Raw genomic sequence first — 24,489 nt, forward strand, 5'->3', positions numbered from 1 at the left:
CGACTTGGGGGCTACCCGATCATTTGTATCTCTTGCATTTAGCAAGAGGTTTTATGATCCTTCGGGGATTTTGGATTGTCCTTTAGAGGTCGAGATTCCTGACGACCAATCTGTCTGGGCATCAGAGGTTTTCAGAGATTGTGTTTTTAGATTATATGGTAGGTATTACCTCATGGATTTGGTTTCAATTCTGTTGCATAGGAACAAGGTTATCATCGGCATGGATTGGCTGAGCCCTAATGGGGCGGTGATCGACTGTGCACAACAGCTAGTACGTGTTAGGACCCCAAGTGGCGGAGAGTTGGTGATTCAGGACAAGAGGTCGCAGTGAGGACCGACTTTGTGCTCAACAGCGAGGGCTAGGCGTTACCTTCAGTAGGGTTGCACAAGGTTTGTCGCCTACGTTATGGATACCCGAGAGGCAGGTGAAGCGACCGTGAGAGATGTGCCAGTTGTGCGAGACTACCCGGACGTATTTCCAGATGAATTGCCAGGGATACCTCAAGAGAGACAGGTGGAGTTCAGGATCGACCTAGTCCCTAGTGCAGCTCTGATTGCTAAGACACCATATCGGTTGGCTCCTCCTGAGATGCAGGAGATGTCTACACAGCTGCGGGAGCTATTAGACAAGGGATTTTTCAGGCTGAACTGTTCACCTTGGGGAGCCCCGATCCTGTTTGTGAAGAAGAAGGATGGGTCACATCGGATGTGTATAGACTACCGGGAGCTGAACAAGGTAACGGTGAAGAACTGTTATCCACTCCCGAAGATAGACGATCTCTTCAACTAGCTACAGGGGGGCATCTTTGTTTTCCAAGATAGATTTGCGTTCAGGCTACCACCAAATGCAAGTCAAAGATGAGGATGTACAGAAGACTACTTTCCGGACTCGCTATGGCCACTATGTGTTCGTGGTGATGCCCTTTGGGATCACCAATGCCCCTGCCGCGTTCATGGACCTCATGAACCGTGTATGTAGACCGACGCTGGATCGGTCTGTGATTGTCTTTATTGATGACATGTTGGTTTACTCCAAGATGAAGGAGCAGCACGAGGAGCACTTGCGGGAGGTGTTGGATACCTTGAGCAGGGAGATCTTGTATGCCAAGTTCTCCAAGTGCGAGTCTTGGTTGCATGAGGTGCAGTTTCTGGGGCACCTTGTCAACCAGAGCGGTATTTTGGTCGACCCGGCCAAAGTGGATGTCGTGATGAGATGGGAGGTTATGAAGTCTCCATCTGAGATTTGGAGTTTCCTCGGGTTAACAGGATATTACCGGAGATTCATACAGGACTTCTCCAAGATAGTAGTACCCTTGACCCGACTGACGAAGAAAGCCATTGTATTTTGTTGGGGGCCTGAGCAGCAGGCAGCGTTCGAGACACTGAGGCAGAGGTTGTGTGAGGCTCCGATCTTATCCCTGCTAGAGAGCGTGTAAGATTTTTTAGTATACTACGATGCGTCCATATCGGGTTTGGGCACAGTGTTGATGCAGAGAGGGCACGTCATCGCCTACGCCTCGAGGCAGCTGAAGCCTTACGAGAAGAACTACCTGACGCGCGATCTGGAGTTGGGGGAGGTTGTTTTTGCCCTCAAGGTTTGGCGACACTACCTTTATGGGGTCCGTTGTACCATCTACACGGACCACAAGAGCTTGAGGTACCTCATGGATCAGATAAATCTAAACATGAGATAGCGGTGGTGGCTAGATTGTGTGAAGGATTACGACTGTGAGATCCTCTACCACCCGGGGTAGGCCAATGTTGTGGCCAATATACTTAGCCGTAAGGAATTCGCAGCCCCGATTAGAGATATCTGTTTAAGAATGACAGTAGTGACTCCGCTTCTGGAGAAGAATCGGGAGGCCCAGCAGGAGGCTATGAAGGAGGAACACCGGAATAGTGAGCGTATAGTGGGCCAAATCTTTTCTTTTGACTATGATAGTCGCTGGCTGTTGACACCACACCGCAGAGTGTGGGTACCGTACACAGGTGATGTACGCCGGAGGCAAGTTCCTGATAGAGGAGGCACACAAGTCCAGATTTTCCATCCATCCCGGGGCGACGAAGATGTATAGAGATCTTCGTCCTGATTACTGGTGGCCCTGCATAAAGCAGGATGTAGCCTGGTACGTTGAGAGGTGCTTGACCTGCAGGAAGGTCAAGGCCGAGCACCAGAGGCCTCACGGCAAGATGCAGCCATTAGATATCCCTGTGTGGAAATGGGAGGATGTTACTATGGATTTCATCACGAAGCTTCCCAAGACCACACAAGGAGTGGATTCGATTTGGGTCATTGTGGATCGGTTAACCAAGAGTGCCCATTTCATCCCGATCCAGGAGAGCATTTCGGCCAAGAAGCTAGCCAACATCTACATCAGAGAGGTAGTAACTCGACACGGAGTGCCAATTTCTGTAATTTTTGATCGAGACGTGCGATTTACTTCCAAATTATGGAAGAAATTTCATGACGAGTTGGGTACCCGTCTTCATTTTAGCACGACTTTTCACCCCCACACAGATGGTCAGAGTGAGCGGACCATCCAGACCTTGAAGGACATGTTACGGGCATGCGTATTAGACTTCGGTGGTAGCTGGGATACCTGCCTTCCCTTGGCAGAGTTTTCCTACAACAATAGCTACCATGCGAGCATCAATCGTCCTCCCTTCGAGATGTTATATGGGAGGAAGTGATGAACCCTGATATGCTGGGGTGAGGTTGGACAGAGGGTTATAGGGAGTACCGAAGTGGTACTCAAGACGACGAAGAGGATCCAACAGGTTCGAAGCAGGCTTCAGACTGCTCAGAGTCGGCAGAAAAGTTATGCCGACCAGCGCCGTTCAGACCTGGAGTTTCAAGTAGGAGATATGGCTCTCCTGAAGGTGTCACCTTGGAAAGGTGTCATCCGGTTTAGGAAGCGGGGCAAGTTGGGCCCCAGGTAAATTGGCCCTTTCAGGGTTATGGCTTGGGTGGGCAAGGTGGTGTATAGGTTGGATCTGCCAGCTGAGCTTAGTCGGATCCTCAACACCTTTCATGTCTCCCAGTTTTGGAAGTGCTTGGTAGATGACTCTGCAGTGATGCCCCTAGAGGATATTCAGGTGGATGATAACCTGAACTACATCGAGTGACCATTAGCCATCCTCGACAAGAAGATGAAGGATCTGAGGAACAAGAGGGTTGAGTTGGTGAAGGTGCAATGGCAGCACCGCAAGGGCTCAGAATGGACCTGGGAACCGGAGGACAATATGAGGGAACACTATCCAGAGCTATTACTAGATGCAACAAACTTCGAGGATGAAGTCTAAAATAAGTGTGGGAGATTTGTAACGCCCGGATTTTCTTATGTATTTTAAAACCAAATTATTCATTTTTGCAAAGGGACTCGACGAGTTGGAGGCCACAAACTCGTCAAGTAGGAATGGATTTTGGACGCGGGACTTGAAGTATACTCGACGAGTTGAGAGCCTCAACTCGACGAGTAGGGTTGCGAGAGTGAAACCCTAATTTCAGGGTTTTGCACCCTATTTAAGCACCTTAACCTCCAAAGGGTGGCCTCATTTGCAGCCTCCATTGCTTTGATATTCATATAGGGTTGTATTTTGTTACTTTTGGGCCATATAGAAGTCATTTTTGGGATTGGAGTGCATCATGAGGTTTTGACTTGAGATCTAGGCACTCATGAGCTTATGAGGCTTAAAGTTGTCAGGTTTATCAAGTCTTGGCCTTTCCCCATGCCCTAGATCTCTTATATAGCTTAGTTTTGGTGTTTCTAGCTTCATGACACCATGCATGGACGTAAAGTTAGCAACTTTATGTGGTAACTTAGTCCTAGGGGACCAGATCTATGGTTTGGAAGCATTGAATTTGACTAGAAACGACTGAATGAGTTTAGACTATGAGGGAATCGACGAGTTGTTCATATAACTCGACGAGTTGGGTTGTGGTCCCCCAACCTTTTCTGTTACTGAGCAAACTCGTTGAGTCTAAGAGATGACTTAACGAGTTGGCCATGGTTTGGGTTATAAAGATTGAGGAACTTGACGAGTTCAAGGAGGGACTCGACGAGTTGTGAGTGAAATATCCTGACTATGTTATATATATGAGGAGGAACTCGACGAGTTCATGAAAGAACTCGACGAGTTGGATCGAGATTTCCAGGGTTTATGGATCATGGTACTCGACGAGTTGAGGGATCAACTCGACAAGTTGAGTCAACCAGGATATTGACTTTGGATCGAGATTTCCAGGGTTTATGGATCATGGTACACTGTATGTTTCATTTCAAACTCATTTACAATTGTATTTCAAACAAATGTTTCTTTATACTTAAACTGTTTTATCAAACCCATGCTTTCAACCTGTTTTATAGATTGACATCAAGTCAATCGTTTCTTAGATAATAATTATGTTCAAAGGTTTTACAAAACTTATTTTATGTTTTTATATTATCAATTGCATGCCTATATATGTATAGTTATATAAGAAATGTTTAAAAGACTTAGGAAGGCTATCCACCCTATTTCCTTTTCACGCTTGAGATGTGGTCTGGTGGGATATCGGGTACCCGTCCGAAGGTCGTTTAAATATTAGTTATATATCATGTGTACATATATAGTCATAAAGGTTCTTCCAGTCCAATCAATACCCTTGGGTAGCAAGGATATACTTCCATGTTCATACGTGCCAGTTACATTACTAGTAAGCTACCATATGGGTAGTTTAGGAAGATACTAGAACTATTACTAGAACGCGATATCTTACAACGAGTCAGTTCATTCATCAGTCAATACTTGCTAGATAGATAGAGAACACACATTATAGCTAGTGCACACAGTACATTACTATACTATTACATGAGTACATCTACATGAGTACATTTACATGATTACGTTTACATATATACACTTACATGAGTACATATACATAGATACATCTACATGAGTACATTTACATGATTACCTTTACATGATTACACTTACATGAGTACATATACATAGATACATCTACATGAGTACATGAGTACACTTACATAAGTACGTTTACATAGATAACATATGATGAATTAATAGTACATTTTATATGTATAGATTCTGTTATATAATCCTCATTCTTATCTTCACTTTGTGATACAATCACATAATCGGAGAGATAGATTGGATTTAATATCCTAGTACCAAAGGATACTTGTGGGATTAACCATCCCTAGAATTTCTGTTAGCTACAGAGGTAAAAGCACATCTACGGATGTCAACGGTTGATACCATTACTAGTATACTTTAAGGGACTGACTATTCCTATACCCAACTATTAGCAAGAGAGGTAAATGTACATCTACGGATGTCTTCAGTTGGCACTGTTAATTATCCTAGTACAAAAGGATAACACTTAGGTTATTTATATTATTACCTCCATCTTGTGACTCATTCACATAACCAATGAGGTGAATTATTTGAGTATTCTAGTACCAAAGGATACAAATTCTTATAATAATAATAATAGTAGCACAGTTAAGTCTTGGTAGAAGACTACATTAGAACAGTTAAGTCTTGGTAGAAGACTACATTAGAACAGTAGGTCTTGGTAAAAGACTGCCATTTATACTAGTAGGAATCATAGGGATTATAGGGTTTTTCAAACGTTTACAGTTGTTTTACAAACATTTTCATACTTACACGAACTTGCTTTCAAAACATTTCAAGTCTTTCATTACATGTCATACAAATACTTACATTTAAATTACATACAAATACTTACATTTCATTCGTACAAATACTTACATACAAATTAAGACACTAAAATACTTATGATCTCACCAGCTTTAAGCTGATACTCTCTTTCAAAATAACTTGTATCCTCAGGTCAACAGTAGACAGGTACAGATGCAAGGTTTAGAGAAGATGGAGCTCGTTCAAGACTCATCTTTCATTTTTTTTATACTTTAGTGTCTATTATAATTTGCCAGAACACTTGTATTAAAATTATATTATTAATGCAATGGATGATGTTGTTGCTTGTTTACTACTTTTCATTGTTGTGATATTGTACATGACATCCTCTGCCCCAGAACGTTTCCGCCGTTCTTGGTTTTGGGGTGTGACAGATTGGTATCAGAGCATTGTTTATAGTGAATTAAGTATATCAACCCATAAAAGATATACTAACTATAAATACATAGGGATTAAAAATACTCTGACCAAGAGTTTATACTTTAAATAATAAAATATTTAAGTTAGTATACGTGCCTACATTCATACTAAAATCAGTATCATTAGGACAGTACAAAAGAATTACGATTGTTGGGCAACACAGGTGGACTTAGAGACATATGGTCAAAACTGGGAAGATATAGCCTGATTAACTATATTATCCGAGGGTTGACTAGTATGTGCCTAAGTGTAGTTGTGTGGTTGCAACAAGTCTAAAATCTTACCAACAATACCACAATGAGAACAGTAGAACATAACATTAAACTTAAAATACTATAGGAGTATTTGGTGTTACTATAACTACTTTATACTTGAGAACTAAAACGGGATCTTCAATACCAAGTTGATAGGTTCTAAGTGGATACACTAAGACTATATGTAATTAGGATGTTATAGACTTAGAATCTGTGAAAATTTTACTTTACCCCTATTCTGTGTGAATATGGAGTTAAGGTCACTTATTCGAAGGCCTATCCTGTTTCGATTACATGTAACTGGTATGCACTTCACAAATAGCGATGTAACTGATGAAGATTTTCTAAATAATTGTCTAGATAGTTCGTCTAATAATTATTTTCTTACCCCAATTCTCGCATAGATAACATGGATGGACTCCATCCCCACGACAACCAGTATCTTCCGAACGAAGTCATTGCTGGTTGGTTTGGAGAAGAACCAGATAATGATCATCCTATCCCTCTGAATGATCACCATGATGAAGACCTTTCGTACGATGCTAACTTCGAACCCGAGGTTGAGAACCTACCCCTGGCAGCTCCCTTTCAAATTCCTAACCCTCGTCCGACTTTTCATGGCCTGACGCCTGAGTGGGTGGAATGCTTGGAAACATGGAGCCAAGGACAAGATCAGCCCATGCCATTTAATGGTGATCGAAGCATTACAACTTGAGCAATGGGGGCTCAGCAGACAGAGTCTTGCCAATCTTGGTCCGCATAGTGGCCCGAAATGAGATTCAAGGCAGGATAGCCCTATATCAGATCACTGAAGTTGTCACCGATGCAAGAATGCTTACCCTCCGCACCATTCGTCTAGAAGATGCTCGTGAGAGATCTGAGAGAAACCATGAAACCCTGCTGCAAGCACTGGCCGAATCACGAGCCGAAGTCATAGAGCTCCGAGTACGCCAAAGGGTGTACGAAAGACACCTACTTGATATGGAACGTCAACTGGCTGAACTAAGAGTTCACCAGAGGGATGACCGTCGCCAGTAGTAGATGCCTTACTTTACTTTCCTTGTTAGAAAAGAATCGATTTCAGTCTATGCCCGATGTGGCATTTTCTATGAAACTATCTTGTACCGTAGGTACTTTGGGTTAGGTCTTTATGCTGTCAAGGACTATATTCGCTGGATATGATGTAAGACCTTTTTACCAGGTCATTTCCCGAACTTTTACGTCATGAATATCAAAGATTTTGACAGTCGGCTAACTTCTGTGTCATTCTTTATTCAAGTACTCTTATCATACTTTCATTGGAGTCTATCTGAAACATGCTTTAGTCAAGTCATTGGACTATAGTAATTTAACTCCGGATACATTTCCAAGTCTCTTTTAGTGGTTGGATCATGTTATTCACCAACCATTGATACCTCGGCTTGAACGGCAAACGTCTTCAGACCATTCTACGAACTTACGTCCACTCAGTACTAGGACTGCATCATAGGGATGTAGGTCAACCTTTCGAGAACATAGTCTTGCTCTTTACTTGAACAATCGAAGTACAACTAGGGTCAACCAGAATCGCTCACAAAATCCTTATCTTTCGTGTTACAGAATCATGTCGTCATCCGGAAACATCCAGAACTAGTGCAACCAGAGTCTTACCTTTTTGCAAGATCCTGTCGGTATAGGGATGCTCGTGCTGCGTATACTTGTCTTTTGTAGTATACCTTATTCGCAGCAATAGTCTTGTAGTAAATCTAAAGTACTGTAACTCTGTTGATGGTTGCACGGTTGTGTTTTGTCTGTAACACCTTATGTTCAAATCTAATGTCTTTTAAGTTTCCTTATGATTCCGACATTATCATACGACTCGATTCAATTTGATCCTCACAAAAACAGCTTCATACATACATCTCTTTATCAGTAAATGTCTTTTTAGCGAAACCGTCATTTCAGAACACCGAAATACTCATGCCTAGGAGTACCCCATAGTTCTTTTCTTTTCCGAAGAAATCCTCGAAGTACCACTCGTGCAGTACGTCAAGTTCAATCCAAGGATTCATACGGTTGATCTATCACTGAGGAATGTATACATAAGGGTAATATATAATCAAGGTTCTACAGGTTTAGAATTGATGATTCCACTTTAACTTATTTTTCCTCGATGGGATGTGAGCTTAAAGAAGAATCAGTTATTCGACTACCTTTTCAATCTTAATTATATACGACTCGTATACACGAGATTGTGATTGTGAAACCATGTATGAATTCTAATATGAACTTCCGGACGGAGAACTTCCCAAGCCTACGAGTAATCGCATCGTCATGTGAACAAACTTAGAACCCATTATGACTCCTGTAAATAGATCGCCCTACAGTCTAAACACCTACGGAGATGCAAGAACAGTCCGGACAACTTAGCGTATTGCACAAAAATAGAATTGGAAGACTAGGCTTTTCACCCTGGAGAGCCCCGGTCTTATTCTTCCAGAGGTCGACGGATTGCATCGTATGTACCTCAGATATCGAGGACTCCATCAAGATTTTCCATTAGAAATCGTTGTCTCTGCCTCGCATAGATGAAGCGGTTGAGCAAACGCAAGGAAAGAATTACTTTCAGAAATGGACCTGAGATCCGAATATCACCAGCTTGAGTGTTAGGGAAGGATGTCCGGAAGACTACCTTCCGAACTCGATGCGGACACTTCGAGTCCGTAGTGATACCCTTCGGATAGGACCAATACGCCCATAGTATTCATGAGCTAAATGAATAGAGTCCGTCTTTCTTACTAGGATCAGTTCGTCATTCTCCAGGTAACGACTTACTTATCTACCCTCGTAGTAAGAAGGAACCCGCAGAAACATTACCCTCGGAGATACTTTTCGCAAAGTTCTCTGAACACGAGTTTTGGAATCGAAGAGTCAAAATTTCCTAAGACACACTATTAGTGATGTGGAAATTCTTGAGTACTCTGTCAATTTGTCAAAACCGTTGAGGATTTGTCGACACCAGAGACGCCGACAGGAATTCGCCAAATTCTAGGTCTTACAGACCTACTGTCATAGATCATCCAGAGCTCCTCGAAAATTACAGAAACTCTTTCGACTTTGACCCAACAAGGGGTGGCCCTTGACGGGGAAGATAAGCAAGAGAAAGAACCCTTGGAGATTCCAAGTGAGAGACCAAGTTCTTTAGGAAGTCTCACTCTGGGAATGGCTTAATACGCTTCGTAAAACGTGGAAAGCTAAATCCAAAATAGTTAGGACCTCCGAGATTCTTACCAGAATCGGTCTTGTACCTCACAAAACATACAACTATGCTTAACCCTAGGGTATAACCAACCTGATATACATATATGGGCCCCGCCTTGGGGTGTATTTCAACCCGATCAACACATATGGGCCCCGCCACGGGGTCTATTTCAACCCGCACCTACAATAGTGGGCCCCGCCCTGCGGTATATTTCAACCCAACATACAAACACACATCAGTCACATAAAAGCTATCATCCTAAATACATAATAATGGGTCGACATTGGTGCCTACGACCTATGGATACAGTGAGAAAACTCTCCTTATAGACAGATGAGAAAACTGAATAGCACGCTGCTCCGGAATCAACTCTATCAGTCACCTTTTATAAATTTAGTGACACAATCTCAGAATACAAATCAAAATACCCAAAATACCCCTAGGTCAAACTTTTGGTCAAAATCCAGGTCAAAGTCAACTAGGTCAACCGGGTCAACTCAGTGAGTACGATGGGCGTACTCAACATGTACGCCGGCCATACTACGTGCTTGACCAAAGTTGAAGAGCTGACCACGTACGCGCAACGTACCCTTTGGTACGCCCATCGTACACGACTGCCACTCATCCATTCCATTAAGAGCTTAATCCTTAAGCTCTTTTGTCAAAACTTCAGATCTACCCCTAAAAAGACGTCCATAATCATAAAGTTTCCAACTTTATGATCTTGCATAGCCATTAAGTGCCCAATACGAAAAACCCCAACTTCTTAACTCATTAAGATACACCTTATAACTTCAAAAAGGACAACTCAAAAGTCTTGTAGTACTCCATACTCACAAGGATCAAGATTAGGACAGAAAGGTGTCAACTTTAAGCTAAAACTAGATCTAAATGAAATACTCATCAAGGTTGGAGCTTTATACCTCCAAAAGGTGCACAACGGAGTGTAGATGTTGGATCCAAGGCCTTGAGTGAAACACTACAACTTCAAAGCTCTTCCTTCATTTGTAAAAGCTCCAAGATGGCACCAAAAGAGTCTCCAAGCTTCAAAATACACTCACACACTTTAGGGTTTGGAAATGAGGAAGGAGGCTAGAGTTAAGAGAGTGTATGAGGCCATAAACATGTTCAAATAGGGTCCAAACCCTAAATATTAGGGTTTGCACCATGGCTACGTACGCCCTGCATACTAAACGTACGCGTGCATGACAGATAATTATGAAAATGTCATTAGGGACCAACTTTGCAATATAATCACCTACCAAGGGTAAAAAGGGAAATACCTGGAAATCAAGAGCTTAAAGATCAACCTCAGATCGTACGTTAGTGATAACTAAAATAATCATTGTTGGTTGACTCTAGTAACTCTCAAGATCAATACGACTCCCACTGACTTCTTGACATATGAGTTTTCTCTCAAGGAACATTCTTTGTCGAGCTAAAAACAAATATTCAAAAGTCCTTGTGGATTCCCGATAAGAAAACAATTCATAGAATTGGACTCATATTATCTTTTGTTCACTACTAGAATATACACATTTAATGACAAAAAAACCAAGACACGCACTTTTTTATAATCCCTTTCCATTGGGAATATAAACCTTTTTCTTGATCATAAATGTTACCATTGTCAATGTCCACAGAAACCTTAGGATTTGACCCTATAATCATTAATGCTTCAGTTGTGTTCTTAAACATTTATGTTTCATCAACTACCAACATTCGGGCCAGATCAATTACGGTCACGTCGAGATTCTTCGTATGAAAGTTCTCAATGAACTGACCATATGACTTACGAAGTGAGATAAGAAACAAATAAATGGCTTGCTCCTTCGGGAATACGGCACTCATTCTTTCAAACTTGTCAATGTACGATTTCATTCTTAGAACATACGCACACACAAAATTCTCATCTTGATGTTTACATGCCAATAAGACTTGAGTAGTCTCATATTTTTCAACTTGAGGAAAACGTGACGTTGGGAGAGTCATTGGAGAAGGTGGTGGAAGAGTTGAAGAGAGATGATGTCTAGTTCCACCATTAACTAAGGAATGGAATACAATTTCACCTTGAATTGAATGAGGAAGACCATTTCTAGAAGATTGAGGAAAACCATTTCCATAAGAACGAGGAAGACAAATTTAATCTTCATTAGATATCTTTAGTAGGATAGAAGAGAATTCAAGTTAGTTGATTTTAATCCTTAATTATTAACCCAACATTTAAATTAAGGCTAGGAACCATATTTTCATTTAGTAATATAAATAGAGTTTTCGTAGTTATATCACGAAACTATTTTAGGTAGGCAGAAACATTTCACTAATTTCAATCACATGAAACTCCTAGATCTTTTGAGATTTTCATTGAAACATCAATGACATGTTTAATCTCAAATCATGCTCTTACCAATTGTGACTGTGATGCCGAGGATCACATTAAGATGTGAATAACCTTGCAAACTCACTCAAACACCCTCGGTCGATTTATGATCTCTCATTGATGTGCCAGTTAACTATACGTGCTCCATCAACAATCAAAAACACAAGTCGTTTCGTCATTTCATCTTTATAGTCTCACATTAGTGTGTCGGGTTAAGCTCCACTAACGACACATAAAGAAATGATGTGTGTTTTCATGAATTGACATAAAATTTTACATTTTCCTAAAGTAACTAGAGTGAGATTTTTAAAAAGAATGCTCAAGTACTTTATATATTATACTTTTAATCTTTTATGTTCTATCAAACCCGTTCGGGTAACGACCCTCCACCACGCAAAGGAGCGGTGAATGAAAATGACACTCATTCAATGGTCATTTTATAAGTCGTTTCCTTATAACTCTCTTATATAATGGCTTCGTGAATGAGGTCTACTATTGATTCGACTGACTTTTCTTATACATATATTATTAAACGTTTTAATATATATATATATATATATATATATATATATATATATATATATATATATATATATATATAAGGGTGTATTTTAAAACTTTTTAAATCAGAAGATTTAAATGTTAATTATCTAAATTAATCATATAATTAACTAATCAATTTAAACCTAACATGGATTTATAATTATCTTTTAATTAATCTTATAATTAAATTTATTATTAAATCCATAAGGATAATTCAATTTAATTCATCTTATAAGTGAATATTATCTATTAAAGATTATCTCATAATATTTAGGGCTAAGATACGCAAAAAATTGGATTTAGGCAGAATTCCAATCAGAAAATTACCAAAATTAACCACACAAATCATATCGACAGAAAATCCTAAATTTCGGATTTATACTGAAGTCACGACGCGACAGTGCCTCTATCACGACGTGAGAACTAATTTTTGAAAAATATCAGATTTGTTAGATTCATCTTATGTACTTTCAACGTTAGACACACTAAGGCTTTAACTCCACTAATGGGTTTTATAGGTTATAAACATATATACAATGCGAAAACACTTAACAATTAAGAATGCACATACAACTTATAAGGATTTATGTATTACACTTTGAAGACAACATACATGAATAACAAAAACTAGATAACCACTAATATAATTGAAATCATGAAGTTAGGTTACATACCTTTAATTTGTTGTAGTAAACAAATCACTTCAATCTCTTGTAGTTGTTGGTCTTAAAAAGCTTAGCATCAAAAGGATGATGTCTCTAATGGCTAATACTTAAACCCTAAAACTAAAAGGAGAGAGAGAGAGAGAGAGAGAGAGAGAGAGAGAGGAAGGTATAATTATTGTTCACAACTTTTTAAGAAGTGAGAACAACGAAATCCAACAGATTTATAGTGGGGTCTTAAGATTTTGACTAGGATCTTAAGATATTAACACGATCTGATCTCGCCTCTCTAGTTTTATTATATAGTCGAACCTAAAAAGTCCATATATTTAACTTGAAATCGAACATCACAAGTTGCAAGAAGCCTCATAGAGCATCATCACTTCATGAATTCAAAGCGAATTATGCATGTTACATTCATGATATTCCATTTGTGATTTTAAACATTTAGTTGTAGTTCATAATAATTTTGATGTTTTTGTAATTGAGATGTTTTCTTTCTACTATATATGATTTTCGACAAAAAAAAAAATTATGGTTCATTTAAAAAAAATTAATGTGGCTCTATATCTACATCTTAATCGACATCCGATAATAATGTATAATGCACACCAAAAACCGTATGAGTAAATTTGTATATTAGTTCATTTTTGTAGGATCTTTTGATCCCGATCTGATTTTACAGTTACGATCTTGCAACACACAAAACGATTCTTGTTAAATTTAACAAAAAAAAAGTAACATATTGAAATATGTTTGTTTATTACTTTAGTCGTTTAAATTTGTTAAATAACCAAAAACCAAAACCACAACCGAAATTTGTTAAATTATCAAAAACCAAGGTTGTGTTTGGCACACCACAACTAGCTTATTTTTCGAGGTTTTTTATATTGTCGTGTTTGGTAAGCCAAAAAGTAGCTTATAAGCTAGCTTTTTAGGAGCTTTTTTTTAGTTTTTCAAATACACTCCTTAATTAATTATAGAAGCATATATTCTTACATGTCCTTTTATGTCATTTTATATATTTAAGCTAGCTTTTCAGCTAGTTTTACCAAAAGTTATTTTTTATCAGCTAGTACGCCAAACATAGCCCGAATCTCGGTTATTAAATACAAGTCGAATTTTCCGTTACAAATTTTGGTTTTTTATGGGTTCTTTTCAATCCCAAAAACTAGGCCCATCTATAAATAAAGAAAAAAGATTTACAAAAGATTTGAACAATATCTTGCATTAATTGCTTGTACCACCAAAAGGACATGCTTGTGCAGTGGTCCTATAAATGTACAAATGGGTAATGCATCTTGTCAAATTGGGCAGCGGTCCTACAAATGTACAAATGGGTAATGCATCTTGTGAAATTATTGGCAATTTGCCTGATGTGGTACAAGCCAATAATGCAAGAAACTCATCTCAACAAAATATATAAATGACTCATGATGCATCATGCAGAACATTAATGCACAAAAAAACATACCTTCTTTCACATCAAATCATTGAACTCGCCAAATATATAATTGCAACTGCATAGTAGGCATAGTAGATGCATTACTAACTTGCACCATTATGTACAAGTAAATGATGCATAAAAAACGTACCCGTGTAAAATACGAAATTGCATACTTGCAATTAGTTATAAAAAAACACAACAAATTTGGCGAGTTTTCAGCATACAACAAGATCAAAAAACCGATAAGAAATCTGGCAAGAATCGAACTTAATTTCCATTCTGTCGATTCTGTGAATGCACGATCGATCTCAATCGTTGATACGAATCCCTACAAACATGAGCATAATCCGACATGGCTCTAAAAAGCTCAGGCAATCGAATCTTTAAACTCCCTAAAGATTTATCCCTCACTTGAGCACAAACCTTCTGATGAGCTTCCATTTCATCTTCAAGTCTCTTCTTCAACGTCTCCACCACAAACTGCCTTTCAGCAATCGGATCTTTAGGATCCGTACCCGGATTCGTTTCATCTTGTGGGCCCCGCCTCATAATATACTTCTGATACCAATCTTCAAAAGCCTGACTCTTCCTCAAGAACTCCTTCCTCGTTTCCTCCCATTTCTCCTTAAGCTTCATTTCCTCTTCTTGATGATTCATTATCGTTTCAATCACAGCAGCAAAAGACGAAATTGCACTTTTTGCGAGTTCATCCGGAAGCTTCTGAAGGTGATCGTGCCATGAATGGAGGAGGGTTTGGATCGGTGGGTGCTGGATTCTTGGCGGCGATGAGATTTTTTCTTTTAAGGAGCTTTCGATTGGTACTAGGTTTAGTTTGAGCCAATTGTTGAGGGCTTGAACGTAATGTTTTTGATGGGTTACTAGGGTTTCAAAGTGTGAGTGCCACCCTTGAACGACATGGTAGAGTTGAACTGTTCTTTCGTAGTGGTGTTTGGTGGTTTCTTTGGGTTCACCGGAGACATCAAGAGATTTGAGATCCGTGACGATTGTTAATTGGTTGTCGTGACGTTCGCACATTGAATCCCACATCTTTGACATCCTGCATGTTAATCAGAGGGATATTTTAGGTATTTTGAACACAAACTTGATTTTGTATTTGTTTGGTGGTCAAAGCGTAAAAAAGTAAACTTTAAGTCCTTAACTAAAACTTTTTGAATAGACACAATCACACAAAATCAAGAAATTGGGTGAGTTGTACCCCACTAGAAATGAATGCACAATTAACAGTAAAAACTACAAAAAGGACCCACTTATAACTTTGTTTCTATTTAGTAAAAAAATTATTTGTGGGCAGAATGGTCATTTTATTTGAGTACTTTATATCGGGATGAGGGTCAGGAGGGCCACCGAACTATTGTGTGATTGTCAATTATAAAAAGTTAAAAAGATGACACCCTTTAAAACCACCGAAAATTACCAAACTACCCATGATTTTGCATATGTTTGGAGGTCAAGATATAAAAATCGTAAACTTCAAATCCTTGCTTAAAATTTTTGGTAATTTTGAATAGAAACAAACTCTATGAAGGTAGGTGAGACAAGGATGGGGCCTGGCCTGGGTGCAATGGTGGTGGGGATGAAGATTTGGTCAGACTGTAAAGTACAAGTCACCAATGCATGAATAGTAATAAATGCAAGATCTAAAAAATTTAAAATCAGAAGTTGTGTATGCTTGGTAAAAAAGACCCCTCAACTTTATTTTAGTTCATTAAACTAAAAACTTAACCGAGGGCACAATGGTCATTTTACTTCCGGATAATCTGAGCCCCATTTGACCTTTTTTTTTATAGTCTTCAATATCCTAAACTATCGAAGGTTATTTTAGATATTTGACTGATATTCAGACAGACAGATAGCAAAACTTACCCGTCAAGAAGAGCCACAAGTTTGGGATATAACTGCTTATCACGGATATCATTAACTTCGGAAACAGTCGAATCCAAAGATTGCATGTCAACGATGTATCGCGTATGCAAATGACTCACAGCCGCCTTTGTTTTTTCCAAAGATTCCGTACTCGCACCACGTTTTTTCAATTTGTTAAGTAACGAAACCTTCCTTTGATACTCAAGCTTCATAAGCTCCCCGGCCTATATCAATGAACAAGAGATATATATAACAAATGCAACGTTTTCTTTGATGTAAAATTACCATTTTGCCCTTTGGTATAGAAAAACATACCTTTACTTCTTCGTAGAGCTTTTTCTCCCATGCTAGTAGCTTATCGAGCACGGTGGCATGTGTCTCGTATTTATCCTCATCATATTCATCGTTACCATTGTCACCATTAGGTGCACCTTTGAATGATCTATTCCATGTGATCACTCGCATCACTCTTGCAGCATGATCAATGTGACCTAAAAAAAAAAAAAAAAAACATAAAAATTACAATGTTGCCATTTCTTGCATTTAATCCGTTTTGGAATGTATTCAAATTTCAAAATGAAATTACGTATTTGCCCATACGGATTTACTAACTATTTAATCATGTACAAAAAGAAAGGTTTGTCACCTCGATTATCAGCAAAGTTGGAGTGATAATGCAACCGTGTGGTCTCGAGCATTCTGGAAACCTCTTGTGCACTCTCAGAAGCTTTCAAGAACTCATCATCAATTTTTGCCAGAATCTTCAACAAATTCACACTACTTGACCCAACAACCATACCGCTGCCACCGTTCACCGCCCCTCCTCCTCCTCTCCGGTTGAGATCCGGTGGTGCTGTGTTAGAATGCGTGAACTGTTTTGCCATCACTGGTGTCTCCTCTTCCTCTGTTGTAAACCCCTCCATCACCACTTTCTCTGGTGTTTTTGGCTCAACCTGATGGTGGTGGAGGTGGTCGTTCCGGTGGAGGTGGTGGTGCTGCTGGTGGTGTGCACCGTTAATTTGCTCTTCCTCCTCCTCCTCTTCCTCATCCTTTTCATCAATAACATCGTCATATTCTTCATTCAAATGTGACCACTGCATACCACCCATATCAAAGTAATCCCATGGCATCTTTTCACCATCCGGTGGTGGAGGAGGAGGAGCCACCGGAGTTTGAGGCAGAGGTGATGGAGTCTCGTCAACTGCCGCCATCCTGCCGCTGCTCTTCCGCCCTTTTCTCACTCTCAAATCCGTATCATGATCTTCTTCCTCCTCCTCTTCATCTTCCTCAAGTATAGCTCCATTATTTATCTTCCGGCCACCCTTTTTGGCCACAGAGATTGCCGGCATTGTAACTGATCTCTGTAGTGGCGGTGTTGAGATAGGGGAGAAGCTAGGCAATGGTGGTGGAGCAGGGGTGTATGTAGAAGTAGGCGGCGTATAAGTAGATGTAGGTGGCGGGGGAGGTGGCGGGAAATGATGCTCCATTGGCGGTGGAGGAGGTGGTGGTTCCGATGACTCACCACCGCCGCCGCCACCACCCAAATGAGGATGGTAGACTTCATCAGCTTCGCCTTGTGCATAATCACTCAGGGCAGCCCCGGTGTTCTTTAGAGCCATAGCGTAACCAGAATGGCCGGAAGCGAAAGCATTTCTCGCCGTCACGGCTTCCTTCATGAAATTCCGGCGATCCTTGCATCTAGAAACAGCTTCCTCATTCTCAATCTTAGATTGAGCACAACCCATTTCGATTTTACTAATATCTTCTCTAGGGTTTCGATTAACTCAACAGGAGTTTTCCTGAAAGAGAAGACACAGTTAAAGACGGCTTAGATTCCATAGCTTTTTACATAAAGTCGCAGCTTTTTCGCTCCAGAATATGAATCTTTTTTCCTGATTTAAACCAGACTAGAGATTTTTTTATGGGTTAAAAAAACAAAACACAAACCATGTACCTCGGATTCCATTATACCTTCAAAAATCACATATCTTTGTCTACGAACCTTCTCAAGATATTACAAAAAATGAATTTTACAGAAAATGTTTTTGGATGAAAAACAAAAAACCCAAATTAAAAGATGAGACATTTATACGAAAATACAGACACATAATCAAAGACTCGCAACCTAGAGATGTTCTATGGTTGAAGATCGAAGAAGACATACCTCTTGCGTCATCAATGTAAATACTTTCTGGGTTCGAGAGGAAATGAGTTTGTTTTCTCTTCTGGGTAGGGTTTTAAGGAGAATCAATTGATTATAAATGTTGAAATTAATAAGCAGGAATTAACAGCACAGTCAAAACACTGAAGAACACAGAGATAGAGGTGTTGATAAGAAAGTGACGAAAAGAATCAAGAAATGGAGAACAGCATGAGAGAGAGGGACGAAAAAGGAGAAAGAGACAAAACTGGGGGTGAAGGGAAGAACATGAGAGCACGAGAGCGGTGGCAGAGAGGAGAGAGAGAGAGGAGAGGAGTGCATTCTCCCAGGGTTTGTACATACGAGTGGCGTTATTACGCGCCAGTGATTGACGCGTGGATTTGACTCGCGCATTTAAAATGATAAAAGAGCACAACGGTCACAATATTCGAGGTTTGTTGAACGACGCCGTAAGAGTGTTAGTTTCCATGCTTAATGTTTTAATCAAAAAATACATATTATGAAAAACAATAAAACCGTGCTTTCTTTTTCGAAAATTAGTAATCTAACCCGTCTTTAAAGTGTATTTGAAGAAATATCCATTAAAAAAAATAATAAAAATAACCCTTCGCTCAAAAATAGACATTCCAAACCAAGAAATAATATTTTTTTGGAGTAAATTACACTAGAATCATGTAATTTTTACTGATTTTGGGAAGTCGTAATGAATTTCGGACTAAAATTTTGCGTTTCGAAAAGAAAAAAAAAATCAAAAAATATTCCAAAATATGAAAAACAATTACAGAAAAAAATCATTTTATTTTACTTAAGTTTAACAAGTAATTAAACAAACATAGTAATGTTAAACTATATATATGATATTAGTATATAAAATTTAATATTTTATTGAAAACAAACATAGTAATGTTAAACTATATATGATATTAGTATATAAAATTGAATATTTTATTGAAAAACAGTGATATTAAATATTTCAAAATGTAACATTCATAATCCTAAAAAATAAGAAGATATTTTTGGAAATTATAAAAATAAATAAATACATAAAACTCCGGAATAAAAGCATTTTGGAGAAAGTACGTATTTTTCAAAAACTGAAAAATATAATTATTTTCTTTGAAAATCACATTTATAATGGTTAGATTACTTTTTTTGAAACGACAAACTATCTATAAACCTACTTCTAAATATCACTTATGTCTCTTAAGAGACATGAACGCATGACCTCTTATTTGAAATGATCACTTCTTAGGCCAAAACCCTTTTAGAAATAGTTAGATTACTTAAGTTCTTTTTTTTGTAAAAGAAGTATAATATTTAATTTAACATTAATTATTTAAAGAAAGAAATTTTGATGAGTAGTTCAAATCCATTTATCTATCAATGCATTTTTAGAGAATGAAATGAAATGTAGGCCTGGCAATCGTGTCGTGTTCGGGTTGGCGTGTCGCGGGTTGGCAGGTCAAAATATGTCAACTCAAACACAACCCATTTAAATATACAGGTCACGGGTTGGCGGGTTTGGAACTTAAACCCATATATGACCCACCAACCCATTTATTTATACGGGTTCACAAGTTAGCGGGTTCGTGGGTCAGATTTGGGTTCGTGGGTCTAAATTTTAGATATTTAAGTCTTAAACATCCAAATGAAAATTAAAAACATTCATAGAAACATGTTACAGACTTAATCTTATAGGTTACGACTTATGACCTTAGACCTTCCACCACGAGTAATAATATCAAAAACAATCAAATGGTCTATGAATAAATGGTATATATTATATAATACTTATTAAATATTAATACTTGATACATAAATACATTTAAAAATATAATAATTTTTTTATTAAGAATATTAACGGGTTGGCGGGTCAACCCGTTTATTTTTTGAGAAACCCATATATGACCCGTTTAATAAACGGGTTGGCGGGTTGACGGGTTAACGGGTTGGCGGGTTGAAAAACTCAACCCAAACCCATTTATTTTGTGTCGTGTCGCGGGTCGTGTCGCGTGTCGTGTCGAGAATTGTCAGCCCTAATGAAATGTGATTATTAAAGAATGACATTATTTTCAAGTAAACTTTTGACTTTTAAGGAATTAAATTTATGATTCTTTATTTTCATGTTGAGTGAGTATTGTATATCGTTAACATTTTGTAAAATAGGAAAGGAGTTACCTAACTTTTGTAAGAATAAAATATGTTTCATTAAATCGAAATATTCTTAAAGAATGAAACATATTTTCATGTTATGTGTTATTGTTTATATATATATATATATATATATATATATATATATATATATATATATATATATATATATATATATATATATATATATTTTGCATATATTTTGATTTCCTGATAAATAATTTGGTTTTTAAAAGTAATAATCTGGATTTAATATATTTAACTTGGTTTCCAAAAATATAGTTATTTTCTTTTTCGATCTGTTAATCAAACGTCATACTTACTATTTAATAACCTTACAATTAATTAATGGTAATTATATTGTAAATGTTATCTCATGTTAACATCATGCACCCTTATATCATAATTTATTTTTTAATCAAATGGTCACAATTTAGTCACACATTCACACAATATTTTATGATTCACATTTGATCTTAACTTGTATATGGAGAGCTAGAATCATATGTATATAGTTATTGTGTTAATGTGTAACTAAATATGAGTCAGTCATTTTAAAACTATTTGTAAGGGCATATAGGTAAATAACTAATTAGATTAATTAATTACATTTAATTAATCCCCTTTCATTTAGGTAACCAAGATTCATGCCTAAAATTCACGCCATTCTTTTTATTTACCTCCTGACTTCGCTCCATCGAATCAGGAAACCTCCAGGAAGACCTTCTCCAGCCGCATTCACCATCATCGGGTGCACCATCTTGGTCGCCGCCATTAACACATCCCAAATCACCATCATCGATCAGACCTAGATCATCCGTATACCATCATCTCTATGACACAACCATATTATTGCGATTCTTATTTGTTTCAATACATGTTATCTAAGAATCGATTGAACTCATTATAGCATTTTTCAGGGTTCATGTAAGTTTATTCTAAAATTCTTAAAGAATCAAGTTGGTGTGGTGTTCACCGCCGCCCACTGCCTCTTTTTTGAGGCCCCTTGTTCATAAAAATGCAATCTTGATAAGTCATCTTGGCTCATGCATGAGTTAGAGTTACTCTTATGGTTATTTTTTTAGTATTTGGCCCCATTAATCCATGAAAGTGTGTAAAGTTGCCAACTTTACGTGTTAAGACACCATTTAGGATCAAATATGAGAGTTTGGCTTAGTGGCTTAACCAATTAAGTGCTTAACGGAAGGCTTGGTTGTCTGTGGAGTACGTTGGGCGTACCTAACTCGTACATTGTGATTTGTACGTACTGGCCCCAGAGGGAGTACGTTGGGCGTAAGTCTATGTACGTTGGGCTTGGACTTTTAGGGTTTGGGCCTTGTTGGGCAAATAGTCTTTTTGACCTTGGGGAATTATTAAGATTTAGGCCATCTTGGATTAGGCCCATGATGAGTTTTGGGCCCATTAGAAAGTTGGGCCATATTAGGCTTTTTGGTGCTAGTGGATTGGGCCTCAGATTACGGGTCAAGTGAGGAAAGGGTAAAATGGACTTTTACCCTAAGTGTTGGACAACTCCACTAGGATTCCAGTTATGGGTTGTGGACCAATTATTAATTGAGTCTTATTTATTGATGCTAGCGTGAGGATTTTTCGGATCAACGGTCCAAACTTTTATCTGAGATATTCAGCGGCTTGAGGTAAGTTTCCTCATCGTGTTTGGCAGGGCGCAGACACCAATTTTGGCTCATGGTTTATTATGATTAGGATGCTAGTTGTCTGTGTAACTCTTGCATGTATGTTATCTGATATGTATATCGGCGGGGTCCGATGCCAGGCGGGGCCTGACGAGTGTATTGTATGTTATTTATCTTTGTGATATGTATGGTATGTGGTGTTTTGGGAAACTCACTAAGCTTTGTGCTTACAGTTTTCAGTTTATGTTTCAAATACTTCGGGTTCAAAAGAGAAGAGCTTAGGATGACCGCATTGCACAGTTTATGTTTCAAATACTTTGGATTGGTAGTTTGACATACTCTGATTTTCTTGTATGGTTTTATAAAACACGTTTGGGTTGATGGTTTTTATTATAATTAAAATGAAATTTTTATTCTTAATTTTTGGGGCGTTATATATATATATATATATATATATATATATATATATATATATATATATATATATATATATATAGAGAGAGAGAGAGAGAGAGAGAGAGATCATGTAATATTTGAAATTTATTTATTAAACTTTTAATGTTTTAAAACTTTAATAAGTATTATCTTAACTATGTGTGAGACCTATGTTTTATATGAGTTTATTTTAAAAAAATTAAATATGAAATTTTAACAATTTGAAAAGTTTGAATTTATATAAAAAATGAGAAAAATTTTGAATTATTAAAATTAATGAGACTTTAATGTATTCAAATATATTACATATATAAATCATTTCTAATAAATACCTTACATATTAAATGTGTAATTTTAATTTAATAAAATGAAAAATACAATAAAATGACATGTGAAAAATAGAAAATTTAAAATTTCTATAAAATGTCATGTGTTCAAACAAAGGAGAAGAAGACATGTGACAAAAAACCTTCATTTATTATAGTAGATGGTATTTTTTTCATGTTTTATCTTAATACGATTTTATGAGTATTATCTTATAAAATAAAAATTAACCATTCATAAGAGAACCTTATTCCAAATCTATGATGTATAATTGCTGCTAGTCTCATTAACTTCCATTTATTTGGTATTTTTTCAACGTTGAGTATGAGATTTTTATCTTGTGTTCACATTGCTCAATCTATACCTAAAATAACACGTAGTACTTTTTTTTTCCAAAACTTAGATTGACAAATATTTTGGTTTTTGGATGGAAAAGCATGGCTACATGGATCTAAAAGTTTTCTCATAGTGAAGCGGATGATTTACTGTCGGTCGGATAATTTTAAAAGTTGTCTTATACAAAGTGATAAAACTGAAGAAATGATGCATGGATAATTATTAATTAACGTGTGTATTTTATTCGTGTTTGATATTTGATTTCTACCATATAGATCTTTTTTAATAGAGTTCAAGGGTCATACATAGTAATGTCATGGATCTAAATTCTAAAAGTTTTCTCGTAGACTTGTAAAACAAATTTTACTATAGGTTAGATAATTTTAAAAAATTTCTTATACAAAGTGATAAAACTAAGAAATGATGCATGTATAATTAACGTGTTTATTTTGTTAGTGTTTGACATTGTTGGTTTTTTACCATATAAATCTTTTTAAGAGAGTCAAGGGTCATACATATTACATAGTAATGTTATCCCTTAAGCTCTACGAGCATAGATTTATAGAAAAGAAAAACTAACGAGTTAAGGTCGCAGTTTATTATCCGTTGTTATGTGATTTTATGGTTAAAGTGGAAAAAGTATTCCATAGAGCATATTTAATATTTATAAAGTAAGATAGTGGCGAAATGAGATTATTTCCCACTCTTCGTTAAAACAATTATCGTATTCAAAAAGGAAAAATCTTAAAGAAAACTATATACAACCAAAATATGAAATTTTTAGCCAAATCTGGACAAATCCACGGTTCTTTTCAAAAAGATAATCATAAAGGCTTTTTTCGTGGATTCCACCTCTTATATTTTCATTTATTTTT

General features: G+C 37.4%; 1 protein-coding gene across 1 annotated transcript; it reads right to left on the reverse strand.

Annotated features, from left to right (window-relative positions):
- Positions 1 to 14,829: 14,829 nt before the first annotated feature.
- LOC145056700 (DNA ligase (DUF630 and DUF632)) lies at positions 14,830 to 19,020 on the reverse strand. Its single transcript, XM_079004412.1, has 5 exons — positions 18,720 to 19,020; positions 17,202 to 18,354; positions 16,871 to 17,046; positions 16,556 to 16,779; positions 14,830 to 15,728 (listed from the first exon to the last, which is right to left on the reverse strand). Exons 2-5 carry the CDS (start codon positions 18,298 to 18,300, stop codon positions 14,939 to 14,941), a joined length of 2,289 nt encoding a protein of 762 aa, XP_078860538.1. The 5' UTR covers positions 18,301 to 18,354; positions 18,720 to 19,020; the 3' UTR covers positions 14,830 to 14,938.
- Between the last annotated feature and the right edge of the window lie 5,469 nt (positions 19,021 to 24,489).

This window comes from Lactuca serriola, chromosome 6 (genome assembly GCF_051521515.1).
Source record: "Lactuca serriola cultivar US96UC23 chromosome 6, Lser_US96UC23_V15, whole genome shotgun sequence".
NCBI lineage: Eukaryota > Viridiplantae > Streptophyta > Magnoliopsida > Asterales > Asteraceae > Lactuca > Lactuca serriola.